The 14,312-nt window shown below is 34.6% G+C and overlaps 1 protein-coding gene and 1 long non-coding RNA gene across 8 annotated transcripts in view; one reads left to right on the top strand and one right to left on the bottom strand.

The window, feature by feature from the left end:
• LOC308178468 overlaps positions 1–5,114 on the bottom strand; it is a 26,782-nt gene extending 21,668 nt beyond the window's left edge. Inside the window, exons 1-2 of the long non-coding RNA XR_013939785.1 lie at positions 5,064–5,114; positions 1–4,189 (exon numbers count right to left, since the gene is read on the bottom strand). The exon at positions 1–4,189 is cut by the window's left edge and continues 19,825 nt beyond it. This is a non-coding gene — a long non-coding RNA (uncharacterized lncRNA). The remainder of the gene's footprint in view (positions 4,190–5,063) is intronic.
• Positions 1–14,312, top strand: part of LOC308178440 (uncharacterized protein) — a 51,773-nt gene that overhangs the window by 22,193 nt on the left and 15,268 nt on the right. For 2 of the 7 annotated variants that reach the window (XM_080557110.1, XM_080557109.1), the window contains exons 1-4: positions 5,485–5,576; positions 10,360–10,458; positions 13,651–13,696; positions 14,253–14,312. In XM_080557110.1, coding sequence (XP_080413236.1) covers positions 5,563–5,576; positions 10,360–10,458; positions 13,651–13,696; positions 14,253–14,312 — 219 coding nt within the window. In that variant the 5' untranslated portion in view covers positions 5,485–5,562. Of the gene's footprint in view, positions 1–2,072; positions 2,144–2,751 lie in introns of those variants that run through there. The other 5 variants (XR_013939763.1, XM_080557111.1, XR_013939766.1 and 2 more) reach the window with 5 other exon arrangements.

The raw sequence follows: 14,312 nt of genomic DNA, 5'->3' as shown, positions 1-14,312 counted from the left end.
AAAAATAACTATGTTGAACAATAGACATTCTTTACCAGTTTCCATGTTAGCGCTTTGATGTATTTCTTTGATTTTGTTGACTCCTTATGGAAAAAGATGTAGTGAGTAATACTATAGTGAGGAAGATGGTTAGTTGAATACCATTTTTTTTTCTTTTTTTCCTTTTTTTTTTTTTTTATCCTGCATCTCCCCAGGATTTTTCAACACATGTAAAAAGAAGGTGTCAAAACACACATGTTTAGACCTGAAGGATATACTACTGTATGTACTTATGTGCTGAAACGTCGTCAGAATAATTCATCTTAAAGTTTGTGGTCCTCTGAACAGCCCTGAACACAGGATTACACATATAAATATTTGTCCTCATGTGTATTGGCATGAGGAAATCACGTTAAAGAAAATGGGAGGTGGAAGAGTATATGTGAAGAAGGCAACATCCCTGAGGAGATAATAAAGATGTTCCATTTTCTTCCTACATAAAATGTCAGAGTCATCTAGTATCAATCCTGCTTAATATTAAGAAAAAAATACTTGAAAACTGCTGGAGAATTATAAGTGAAAATGTAAGATTTTGTATGCTCAAATGTAATGAAAGAACAAAAGTAAAATATAAATGTTTAATCCATGTTCAGTACATACATATACAAAGATAACATCAGAAATGCAACAAACATACTGTCATGGAAAACTAGGCATTATGTAGGGTAGCTGTGCTTGAGGAATGAGGAAAGGAATGCAGTTGCTCCCATTAATCAGGGAAATCCATCTATGTTTCTACCCATTCCCACAATATCATCCACTATTTTTTTTTTTTTAAATTCCGAACATGAGTGGAAGATGGATGCTCATTTAATGAGTATTTTATTATAAATGAGCAAACTTTTCAGCCTGGTTATAGACACACAACACTTCTGAATAATTCTGTGTCACTGACACTTTAATGCAGGGCTGAAAAGGTTTTATAATAGTCGTGTTCCTTTCTTGGGAGATGGATCTGCCGTGGTAATGATATTTTATCTTTCATTCTTTCAGTAAAATAGCATAGGCAGCAGGCTTTCCCAACCAATTAAATATCAATTCATTTGAATCTTACACATGCCTAGCAATATCACTATTAGACCAATGTAATTTTGATAGGTATCTTAGCAAAGACTCAGCAGAAACAGGAATGTATACTGAATGCCTTGAAATCCATTAAGCTGTTTCCCTGATGGGGAAACTCTGGCATTTAAACTTCTTGGTTCTTAAATAAATGTCAGATCTTACAAAATACAGTTTTTCTCTCTTCACTGCAGACAAGACTGTGGATATTCCCTGCCTGTGCATGAACTGAAGATAGAATGGGAGAGGAAGAACTTTGTATGCATACTCTGCCCCAGAGGCTAATTAGGATTGCCATTTCAGAAGGGACAACAAATTATATTAGCTCTACTTTCTCTCCAGGATCTTTGATAGGGAAGCAAGAGGCAGTGTTCCACACATAAATGCATTAATCCATCCCCTAAACTAACCCACTACATAAAGTGTGTGTAAAACATATTTCACCTTTCAAGAGATGGAAACTTGTCTCTATTTTTTTTTCATCCTATTCAATAATGATTACTTTTCCTATGTAATCATCCTCTGGAACAATTTTAGCAAGGGTGTGTACCTGGTTGTCAGATCCCCATGAAGAATTCTGCTTAAGAATGTACTCGTTTTCAGCATCTAGTTCTCTGAACCTGATTTCATGTGTTTTTTTCCTGGCTTTCTTTTTCTTTTCGTTGTAAAAATTATATTACAGTTGAAGCGCCACCTCTTCCCATTGAGTCACACATACTCTTTGTTAATCATCATCACAGGAGTATGTTGATGTGTTATTATACTAGTGATACATTGATACATTTGGGCTTCAGCAATTGTCTGTGAACCCATCTATTTTTTTTTTATTTTTATTTTTTTTTAAGTTGGTTGCAAATATATTTGCACCTGTTGGATTCACATGGAGATTTTGGAGAACATTTCAGAAGTCATGTTTGAATCTGAGGCTAATGTGAGGTCAAATAGGTAATATCTTTCCATATGTCTTCCAGTTCCCTGTCCTCACAAGTTGACCATGTGCTTTTAAGAGTCAGCAAAAATGACTTGGACTGATTCTTAAGCAGTGAGTAGCTCTCTTATTACACTCTTTTCCTGACATGTTCAGGAAAAAAACAGCTTATGCTTTAATTTTTAAATTTCCATTGTCGTTGATTTTTTCTGGGGAATCGTCAATTCTTTCTATTTATATTATGAAGATGTCTATGAGGGGAAGTCAGATGCTCTTTTACCACATAGACATTGCCTTCTGTTTAACAATCTAATAGAGGTTTGCAAACATATATTAATTAAGCATCAGAAGGGCCCTTTGAGGGAGATATGGTAAGGAGCATTTTCCTTGTTATACAAATAATAAAGAGGTTTCAACTTGCTGAAAGTCACACAGCAATTTAGTTCTAGACATGGAATTAGAAATTAATTGCCCTGTGCTCTAATGATTCTTTCACTATTCTGTTTTGTATGATGGTGATAATAAATAACAAACTAAATACACAATGGATAGAGGATATCATGGAGCAATCTGATTCTTAGTATCTGTCCTTGGCTGCTTCATAGCAGAGAGGTTAATTCAAATGTGGTGCTTTGGGTAACAAACACCAAAAAGGGATAGATTCTTTTCTCAGTATGTGTTTGCAAGTCTCATTAATGATAATGGAAGTTATGTGCCTGCAGGAGAATGAAAAGAGAATACATCTATCACGTCAATGATCCATGAAGTAAGAAGAAATTATATAGTCTACTATAAAGGCGCTGAAGGAGTCATTATAGCCTATTAGGTAAATTATGTGTTTTTTAAAAGTCTCTACATAGAATATGCATGTAGCTAATAAACTATAAAACTCAAATGGAACCATTTTGTTATTATTATTATTATTATTGAATTACTGTGCTTTAAGACAGTGATCTGCGGCTGAATATGCAGGCAAAGTTTTCAGGAGAAGGACAGTTCATTGCAGATTTCTGAGGGCCATGGAACAGGTCCATGTGTTGGAGTATGCCCATAACAATCTACTTGGGGACAGGTGACAGCAGACATAGAATAACTTCTGGGTGTTGACTTACAGATCTTTTGACAGACTTGGCTTGATACCACAATTCATTTTCAAGAAATCACTTAAGCTTTGCAAAGGGGATAAACATTTTGTTGAACCATTAAAGCACTGGGACCATAAGCAACTCAGTTGTCAGCACACAGGGACCAGAAATAAAGTATGCTACTTATGATGTAAGTAAAGGAGAGATTTGGGGCACTTATCTGAGGATCCTGCAGCTTATGTTTTGCAATACTTAGTAGTGAGACGCCTGGTCTCAGCAAGTTGATATAAAGCATGGGGGTTACGATGTTTGGGTTCCCTAATAGAGAAAGTTAAATGCCTTTGAAGCCCTGTCTTCGAGGCCATTACGTGGAGCAGTGAGCTGCTTTGTAGCTAGCCAAGAGGAAATAGAAAGTCTAGAAGTATGACTAAACTTCTCTCTTCCAAGTATCACAGAACTGCTCTCGGTGCATTATTGCAAAGGAAATTTTTCTTTCTAGCAGCCCAGAATCTCAGCCTTTTAGAATATCTGCAAAACAGACAAGAGAGATGGGACATGATACAAGTTGTGAAGTAACTTGGCTGAAGTCAAGCAGCTGAGAAAAGAGCAGCAGATACAAGAATAAAAGCTAGTTCTTTCAGCATATGTTTTGTTGTTCTCTCCCATAGACACCAGCATTTTTATTTTTTTTTTTTCAGTTTGTGAAGATTGTTCCAGTATCACATTAACTCCAAATGAATATATATATATATATATTTTAAATTCATTCTGAATGTGGAACAGTGAAGTAACCCTAGAAAACATTACAGGGACAAACTTATCTCTGCCTTTTTAATACATTAACCACGGTAAAAATGAGATGCTTACATTTCGTTTTCGATACATCATAACCGTATCCGGGACAGGTCTTACCTCTAGGGTAAAAAGGTATGTATCTATTTAGATCTTCAAAAGCGATCATCTTTGCAACACGAACAAAATGTGATAGTGGAAATAAATTGCTTCTCCTCACTTGGTACAGTAGTTGTGAATAGTATGAAAAGAGCTGTTTCCCAAGTGTTGCCTATACCTCCAGCTGAAAGCAAAATACAGAGGGGAGAGAAAGGGTTGTTTAGTAACTCCCCACTTATTTGGCATGGAAGTCATTATTTGAAGTCAGTTGTTAAACCTGTGTTAGTGACTGCTCTCACTGAAGTGCATTCTTTCCAGAATCTGGAAATCCACGCTATTCATTATATCTGGAAATCTGCACTATTCTTTATAGAAACAATTTTGTTTCCAGCATGCCTGACTGCCACTTTGCTTCTGTCAGCTAAGCAAGTGTTGCACTTTGAACATTTGGAAATTGCAAGAAAATATGGAGGTAGTTACTTTTGCAAAACTGGGGTGTGGGCCACTTACACGTTTCTGATGTAGTGTAACGGTTAATTTTATTGTAAGAAATTCTCAATAAAATAAATGCGTGGGATTAGCTTTCATCAGAACATCTATGCCGGCATACTTAATCTGGGCTAGCACTGCTGCACAGTCAAAGCTTTACCATTACCTAACAGAAACCAAAGGTTTGCAGCCAAATATCTTACTTGGATTCACCTGCTCTGGCAAAATAGCTGCAATAAATTAAAAGAGATGCTGATTAATTCTGTCATCTTTGCTCTTCAGCACTTGAAATTTGAAGCTTAGCCTTTTCTCATTAATTTTTTGGAGAACATTGGCATTAACTTCAGCCAGAGAGGATCAAACCTTTAGACAGTGTGTTTCTGCTTTCAGATTGGGAAGGCAGTATTTTGTTGATAGGCTTCCTCTTATGATGGAATCTGTATTTTTTTTCCTCTTTTTTTTTTTTTTTCTTTTTTTCTCTCCTTACTTTGGATGAGAATTAGGCAGTTTTGCCATATGAGAATCATCAGATCAATAATGGAACACACAGAAGCTTGGTAATGACTTACCTAAATAGGTGTTATGCCCCCATCATTCCAGGTTAATATCTCTCCTATAACAAAGTGACTTCAGAGCACCTAGAAATGTGATGTACTATCTGAGAAAAATTTTTAGATTCAAAGTGACATGATGAGAGGAGAAATGGAAGGCGGGTAAAAAGACCAGAACTGTATTAGCATTTTGTGGAGGAAGGTGATAAGGAGACAAAAGGAGATAACCAAGGATATGAAGGAATTAATAAAGTTCAACAGGAAAGAGGCTTAGCGTGAAAATAATTTGTCAGTGTATAAGGACTTTCAGAATTTAATTCCATTTTCCATTGCTTCTGTTTAGCAAAAGTGACATCCAGGAGCCCACCTGAGAGCTGTAACAGCAACTGTGGCACTGATCAGAGATCACTGATTCAGAGATGAAGTTATAACTGCTTCCGCAGAGAGATCCTGGAATATTTTTTGCTCCAGGCAAGGGTAACATCAAGACTCTTACAAGGGTCTTACATGGTAAAGAATGTGGATTACATTGTAAGTCAAAAATTTCAATTATATATGAAACAGCACTTAAAAACAATACTACTAAATTTGTTATGGGACTTTTGTTGGAGGGATATTTCTAAGTATGCATTATTTATGATCACTCGGTATTAACAAATCTCCCTATTTAGGCATTCATGCTGTGGCCACATGCAGAAATAGGGATTTTCATGTGCAGCCAATAGCTAGGTTTCAAGTGAGTTATCAAGCTTTAAAGGCCTATGAAATCTTGAACTGACATACTTATTAAGTGTAGCTCTTGAATGGGGGATACAGAGAATTTATTGTTCTAGTCTGCAGGTTACCCATTAGTCAGGACCAGAGAAGTGTTTGACAAATCAATTGTTAGTTTTCATCCAATGTGTTTGATGAAGTTAGACCCAAATGGATGAAATTACATTGACATAATTTCAATGTAAAAGTTTAATAGTGTTTAGATAAAATGCAATGCAAACATAATTCTTATGAGCTAGTCTTATTGGAAAGTTTGTCATTGTGCCTTGATTAGTTTCTTTTCCAAGAACAAAAGAACTATTCATAAAACTTCTAATTTATAAAAGTAGAGATTAAAATGACAAGTAAAATATACCTGCCAATATTCTATGTAGAAATCAACTCAAGAACAAAAAATAATCCATTTATGAATTTACATTTTCCTGATAGTCTTCAGCTGTATATCAGTCATGATAACACATGCCATATCTCCCCAAATCCCAAACATGCATTTGGAAATTGCTGTAATTTATCAAAGCTACAACACAAGTCAAGTTTTGGTAATAAATGAGGTTTGAGGCTATCTGATATCTACTCATATCATGTTTCATTCAGCATCAGCGGAAGACTGTGATTTTTGCCTATTAATACTGCAGCTTTCAGGAGGCAAAGAAAAATTAGTGGAATCACAACTGATAAATTTACCTGTGGTTTGATACTACATCAAATTTCCTTTTGCCTTTCCTTCTCCTATCTAAAATGGCCATGAAACAGTAGCCTATGCTACCAATCTTAACTCAAGACCTACCCTATTAAATCGCTGCATATTTGAGAACAGGCCACAAATACAGTTTCATTAAAATAATGGATATTCTCCCAAAACATCAGATTTGAAGAAAACATGACCTCATCAATATTCTGATCTAAATTTTCAGAAGTGGCCAATATCATTGGATGATGTTATTTATTATATTGATCTTTTTTTTTTAATTATTATTTTTTATTGTAGCCTTTACAAACCAACAAAAAAAGAACAAAATGATAATACAAAAATAGCACTTTCCTAAGTGCTGTATTTCCATAGCAAAATAAGGCTGGAAAAGAAATACCTAATATAGAAAAAAAGGAATAATGAATCAGAAAACATTCCTACTTACCTTATCTTCAAAAAGGGTACCTGGAGTAACCTAAAAACAGTACAAAATAGCAAAAATTGCAAAAAGATGTGAGTTCCTTGGACTGTTGATTTTTTTTTCTTTCCTCTCCTAAGTACAAAGACATATATTTTATGTTTGTTTTTATTTATTTATTTATTTATTTATTTTTCCCTGGGATCATGCTTTCTAATATAGTTTAAATATTTTGTTTTGAGAAAGTACCCTTTCTGCATTATATTTTCTCTCAGATCCAGTCCTGCAGATATACCCTTAACTTTGATAAAGGAAGAGACTTGGTCAGTAATTGCTCTTACAGGAGCAAACTGAATCACACTGATAAATGTTACCAGGATCTATTCCATTTAATTCCACACACACAGATGATGGATTTCTTTATAGTGTCCTTCACTACTGCTACAGAGTAGTAACTAATTTAATCTGCCACTAGATGTCATTCCTTTTTCATTGATACATGAAAAATGTAAATTTCCACTTTAAAAAATCCATTCAAAATGTAAGTTTTAAAATGAAAGAATCAATTTGCTGTGTACATATATAAAACTAAGTCTTTCTTTTCACTGTTTTCCACATATGAACAGAATGTTGTAAGTGTACTGGTAACTTCAAAGTGATCCAGCTGTGCTTAAACAATGTGAAAAGATTTCATATGCTCAAGCAGCATTTTGTTGTGCTGTTTTGATGGTGGTACAGGTCGATTTTGTTAGTATTGGAGGTTCAATGAAATCTATTTCTGTATTCATCCAGGCCCAAATCCTATTTCACTAAAACACAAAATGGCTTTTGCTTGGTATACATCACCTGTCTGCTCAGAACTGGTTTCCTTGCTGCCTTTTCTCACAGGCCTTTTGGTTTTTCTGGGTTTTCTTTCATAAGTATTTAAGTTTGCAAACCAAAAGCCAATGAAATTCTTCTTTTTTTTTTTAATTATTATTTTATTCATTTATTTTTTGGTACCTTGCAGGAGGCTTCATTCAGGATAGTGGAAGGTGATTGTAAAGGCCTTTATTCTTTTGATTATCTGGGCCCACTAAAAAGTGTAGCCTTTTTTTTTTTTTTTTTTTTTTTTTGTTCAGATGAAGACTTCTGGAAAATACAACCTGTCCATAGGAAAGACTATTACATTTCTGATACTTATAAATTTATGTTGCAAAATATGTCTTTTATTTTTGGCAAACATATAGACACCATTATTTTTATTTCATCACTTTCTTAGCTGTGCTTAAATATTACTAGCTGAAAGTACAATACGATAATAATAGAAAGGAACTATTACAATCTATGCCAATAACTGGATAGCCTTCAGCATATATTTCACTGCTCTAGTCACAGTCTTTCATTAAGGGTTCTGGGCAAGGATGCAACACCAATTTTTCAAGTATGCTCTGCAATCATTTAAATAACATTAAATGTAATAAAATGTAATCAATGAAGCATGACAATCTACATCCTCTATTTTCTGTAATCTGTGATCACAGCAGGGAAAATGACTTTCTAGTGCTCTATGAAAATAATATGCATCTAAAATGAGAAATATAGTAATTGTTTTAATATGTGCTGACATTTTTGAACTGTCATTGCTTTTTAGACCACAAACAATTTACTGTGATAATATTCCACTAGAATAGTAAGATGCTATATTGTTGGTATATTAATTCCTCAACACTTCATTTTGGTATCAAATATTGATAAGCCTCCTTTAAATTCCACATCACCTTCATTTCAGTCTACTTTAATAGGCTGCAAGTCATATTATTGAAAAGAGTAAATATCTGACATATTTATATACCATATTGTTAGAAATTCTTTCTTTATTTGGAGCCAGATAACTTGTACAAAATACATGATCTCTCAGATTTAATTATAATATCAAAAAGTAGATATATGTCATACTATGCATGGATTTGCTTGTAAATATACATTTTAAATATTGCAGAATTCTTATATAACATTTCTGCTAGCAGTACTTTGAGATATGATTTTTTTATTGTTATTTTTCTCCGTTACAGAAGAATTTCTATTTTGTTGTTGGGAAACAGCTGTAAGCAACACAGAAATTGATTTTCTTTGAAAAAAGGGAAATTTGATGAATCTCAGATTTGCAGTGGGAAAATCTGTTTCCTCTGCAGACTCCCTCCCTAGTCACGAGACTTGCATCCATTTTAATTTCTCCTTCCTTCCTTCCTCCCTTCCTTCCTTCCTCCCTCCCTTCCTTCCTCCCTTCCTTCCTTCCTTCCTTCCTTCCTTCCTTCCTTCCTTCCTTCCTTCCTTCCTTCCTTCCTTCCTTCCTTCCTTCCTTCCTTCCTTCCTTCCTTCCTTCTCTCTTTTTCTTTCTCTTTCTTTCTTTCTTTCTTTCTTTCTTTCTTTCTTTCTTTCTTTCTTTCTTTCTTTCTTTCTTTCTTTCTTTCTTTCTTTCTTTCTTTCTTTCTTTCTTTCTTTCTTTCTTTCTTTCTTTCTTTCTTTCTCTTTCTTTCTTTCTTTCTTTCTTTCTTTCTTTCTTTCTTTCTTTCTTTCTTTCTTTCTTTCTTTCTCTTTTCTTTCTCTCTCTCTCTCTCTCTCTTTCTTTCTTTCTTTCTCTACACTACAGTGGTAGATGTTTTATGAGTCACTCACCTGTTCTCTTATTTGATTTGAGTATGGATTTTATATGAAGCTTAGTTTGTTCTGTGTCAGAGAGATCAATAGCCCATTAACATTCAAAAACCTTGGCTGGAGTTGTCAATTACCCAGAGGAAGGAATCAGTCCTTTGAGGGCAGGTACAAGACGCTTTTGCTTACTTCACCCATGCTAGTTGGATTATAGTAGTTTTAAAAACTCTGGCCAAAAGAATCCATGTTCTAGGTTCCAAGAGTACCAATAATACCACTTTCTTCTTCTTAAATATTAACACTGACAGCATGCCATACGTCATCTCATTTCCTAAGATCAAGATATTGGCTATTAAAATAATTCTTGTGTACTCTTACTATTTAAATACATTCTCTGCATATTCCCTCAGCATCACTTAGCTTTCAAAAGACTACTCTGTGGCCATGAATTAGTACTCTTTCTGCTTGGTACTTAATGTCCTCCCAGTTAATGTGTGTCACATTGAGGCATTTAATAACTCAGAGGATCATCCATCAAATGTTTCAGGAAATTTTCTATTATTATTTGGGTTAGCAGGAAATGGCCAGAAATATTTCATGTTTTATATGTACAATTAAATATTTGTTACTGATCTTCTACTGCACTATCTCTTTTGAGATTGTACAGAAGAGAGATTTCCCAGCATAACTGAAGCAAAAGATGGAGTTGGCTAATTCCCTAAAAAAATAAGCCAATTCCTCAGTTTTGGCAAATTAATCTTTCCCTCTAGCAACTAATTCATCTCTTGTTGAAGCAGTATGATTTCAATACCTTCAAACAAAGATGTAGAAGTCAGCTTCTCTCTGTCATTACAGAAGAATATGCTCAGTTCTTGTGGAGGGAAAGGCTCACACAGGTAAACTTCAATGATATTCACAAACACTTTATTTTCCGTTGGTTTCTTCTTCTTGGAACTGTGGTACTGTTGGATAAACCACTCTTACTGATTTCCTCATTTCCCATGATTTAGCCTTTTTACAAGTTTATTTTAATTAAATGCATTCTAAATTAAAATTATTTTTTGTTTATTTCTAAATTAAAATAAACAAACAACTGACATGTCTTCAAGCTTGACTAAGAGGAATTAGAGATAGGATGTCTTTCTGCTTCTGAAAATTCCTATAGATGCTTGTCTTCAGCTTTAGTCAATCACATTTTAGGAGTAATTTTTGGCCATGCCCAGCCATTTGTTATCATGATTGCTGAGGCATCTGTGTTAAGGAGAGCTGTGAATAATACAGGCTGACTCCCATTGAGGGGGACATTAGGACTAAATGTGAGCTGAAGGTGTGACATCAAAGCAAGGGACTCACCTTCTGAACAATGTAATTCTGAATGTAATCTTTCTCTATTCAAAGTTGCTCATGGAAGGGAAACCCACGATACAGGGTGTGTTTCCTAGAGGAAATCTTAGTGGTTGCAAGAAGATTTAAGCACCAGTGATTTCCAGAGATTGGGCATTCTCTCTTTAACAGTGAGATTACTGCCTTCAAAAATACGATGACAACAAAAACCTTTGTTGAGCTACAAACTAAATATTTCATCTATCAGTTCTATTCCTGCAGCCAACAAACACAGGTATAAGGTATTTCATGCACTTCTTCCAAAAATGTTTGGTGGTGCATGTGTTTAAAAAGGCTGAGAAAAACGTGTGCAAGATCTGATAAACTGACTAACAGGACACTGCAAACTGCTAATCTCTGGTCTGAATGCATGTGGTACAGGAGGAGCCAACATCCATCCTTGCTGTTTTGGTGGCTGCTTTGAAGGCCACCTTTAGATACTGAGTGCTGAACTCTATCTCCATGGGCTGCTGCAGACGCCTCTAATTGTGTTGGGCTCTGAACTGACTGGTTGCAAGCTAGGTCTTTGCACAAAAAGTATAGTCACATTAGCTGTGTGTCACTTAGTGTTAAACTGGAACTAATAATACTTGGTAAATCAGAAAGTGTTTCACACTCCTAAGTCTCTAGTTCTTTCTTTAAAATTGGATTTTTACCCTGGATCAATGTAATACTGAACAGTTATGAATGTAATTTTGCATGATGGTGATCCTTTCAAAATTAATTTTTAAAAAATGACAGAAGCATAAATTACTTACCGTGTTATAACTAAAACTTGATCCTTAAAAAAATGTTTGCAAAATAGCTCTGTAATTAGCAATATCAGATTAATATTGTTGATTTAAGTTCTTAGAAATAGTGATTATCACATTCTTAATAAATCTAGCAGTATTGGCTTTAGCCACATACAGTTCTTATGAAAAACATAGCACTATTTGAGAAAGTTAATTCTCTGCGGTTTTGAAATTGAACAGTGATTTTTCCTCAAATCAATAAATACAGATAACAGACATTATTAACGTTATGCTGAAACTGCACACTTTTCTTCATTTTAGCTGAAGTTCTTGCACAAGATTGTTTTATTTAATAAAGCCAAATGAGATTGTTTTTAACATCCAGACAAGCTAAACCTGATGTAAAATGACTCTCCCAGTTTGGCAGGTAGGCTGTAAATTATGGAGATGTGAGTACACAAAGGAAGTACTGCAGTTAATTTTACCAGGTTTTAAAGCAAGTCAAGTTTTTGATACCAACAGGGAGATGAAAATGAAAATTTCTTGATCAGAATGCCATATCAGTATGCTTTTTATTTCTTGTGTAGTCCATTGACTATAAAATATCAATCTTACATAGCATTTATAGTCAATATGTTGAAGAAATAAAAATGTTCCAGTTTAGAGAAGTGATGTGTAGATTACCTAGAGAACTTTGAGATGCTACAGTTGTGATTTATCTATGCCTTTTACAGTTTCATTTCTACTTCTTCCATGATGTTAAATATTGCTTCAAAGCATACTGCTTTCATAAGCACAAATATTTTGTAGTCTGTGAAAGATTGGTAATTCTATTGTAACTTGCTACAAAACAGCAGTTTTTATGCATATTGGTTACTATGTTATGTGCTCTTCATTGCAACAGCTTTGTAAGGTTGCTTTAGCCAGTATTTCATCTGGTATGATTGTATCAAATAAGGATTATTATTATTATTATTAATCAGAAGCTATCCAAAGCAAAACCCATCAAACTCCTGTAGTTACAGGTGACATTTTATATTTTCCATATATACAGGGTTATTGCAATGTTTGTCATGTTGTGAAATCCTATCATACAAAACAGCAATGCAAAGACAAGTTTGAACCAAATCCAACCCAGTTACAGTCTGCAAGAAGATTCTCTGGGTGGTATTTATTTAATCTGACTTTTGATGTGAATAACATAGACGTGTATATCTCAACTATTCCTCCTAAGCTTCCTTTATAGTTGATGAAAAGAAAAAAGCACTTCTGGGTGTGATTCATATAACTTTTTTTAGATAACTTTTATCTCTTTGGCATGAGATAAACTGTCCCCAGAGTGTTTGTTTGCTTTCCCTTGCTTTCCCTTCCTGTTTCCTTTTGCATTGGGTTTTAAAACTGTGCCAGCTCTTGACATAGATGGTGCTGGAAAGCAAAGGTACCTCAGCATATTGATGCTACAGACAACAAGAACACTTAATGCACCCCCAAATTCTCCAGAAATTTCTGGGAGAACAGCTACACGTTTCATTTGAGGTTGAGTTAGATAATTGTAATGAAACATTTTGATATTAAGATTTGTAAATCTAGAAATGTCTATCGTAAAAAGCTCTGAAAATTTTCTAGGTGACAGAAATGGTCCTTTGTGACCATGGGCCTCAATTTAATATATGTGAATCATGTGGCATGTTAGAAGCACTGCTGCAATCAGTTGGATGCACATAATGAGGCCTTTGTGTTTCCCTGACTAAATTCTTGTTTGTGTGGGAGCATGCCGTTTAGGAAAGCTTCTAATTTTGGTTTTAAGTGGCACTGAAATGAAAGCTCTGACCACAAGAGCATATCCTTTACATAAGCAGAGCATGGATGTTTTCTGCTCCAACAGCAAAAAGGCTAAGAATCTGGAAAAAAAAAACATAGGGGAAAAGAAAGAAATTGACTATAAATTTTCTCATGCTTTCTGCTTTACAGAGTAAATGCAGCCTTAGAGTCAGAGGCAATAACTTTAAGAATCATGGTACGTGTCCTATACCTGCTTTTTCACTCATTCACTTATATTGGAATAGTTTAAACCTCAACTCTACCCTTCCACAAGTGCCAGAAGTTGTCAGAGGCTACTTTGCAGCCACTGAAGCCTGTAGTACAACTACGACAGATACTACAAATGTACATAAGGCAGTGCAGAACAGAGCCCACAAAGAAATCAAAGGAATTTGCTTCTTGAGCTTTGCTCTCTCAAGTCCATTTAAAATATCTTTGATATCTCCATATTTAGCTATATATATTTTTTAAATCAGATCGCATAATTATTTTTCTATTATAGAATAGAAGCTATTGAAATCTCTATGTAGAGAATATCTATTATGCAGTAACCATGTGTAGGCTGGTTCTTTAAAGAAAGAGCTTTTAGTCTACAAAACAATGATAATGTTTACTTAATTCATTTCCCAATCCCTTCACTTTGCTTTATTCTGAATGAAACTGGCACGCAATATTTCTGCTTTGTGTAGCAGTTTCTCATTGCATTTTTGATTATTATCATCGTAACTAAAGCCTGAACTTCCACCTTGCAGAGACATATAAGAAAAGGAAGAGAATACAAGTTCCAGAACTTTTTCTACATGACAGCTAAA

This window comes from Anser brachyrhynchus (assembly GCF_964034855.1).
Source record: "Anser brachyrhynchus genome assembly, chromosome: 1".
Lineage (NCBI taxonomy): Eukaryota > Metazoa > Chordata > Aves > Anseriformes > Anatidae > Anser > Anser brachyrhynchus.
The sequence above is the reverse complement of the archived record's forward strand: the minus strand, read 5'-3'. Positions and strand labels throughout refer to the sequence as shown.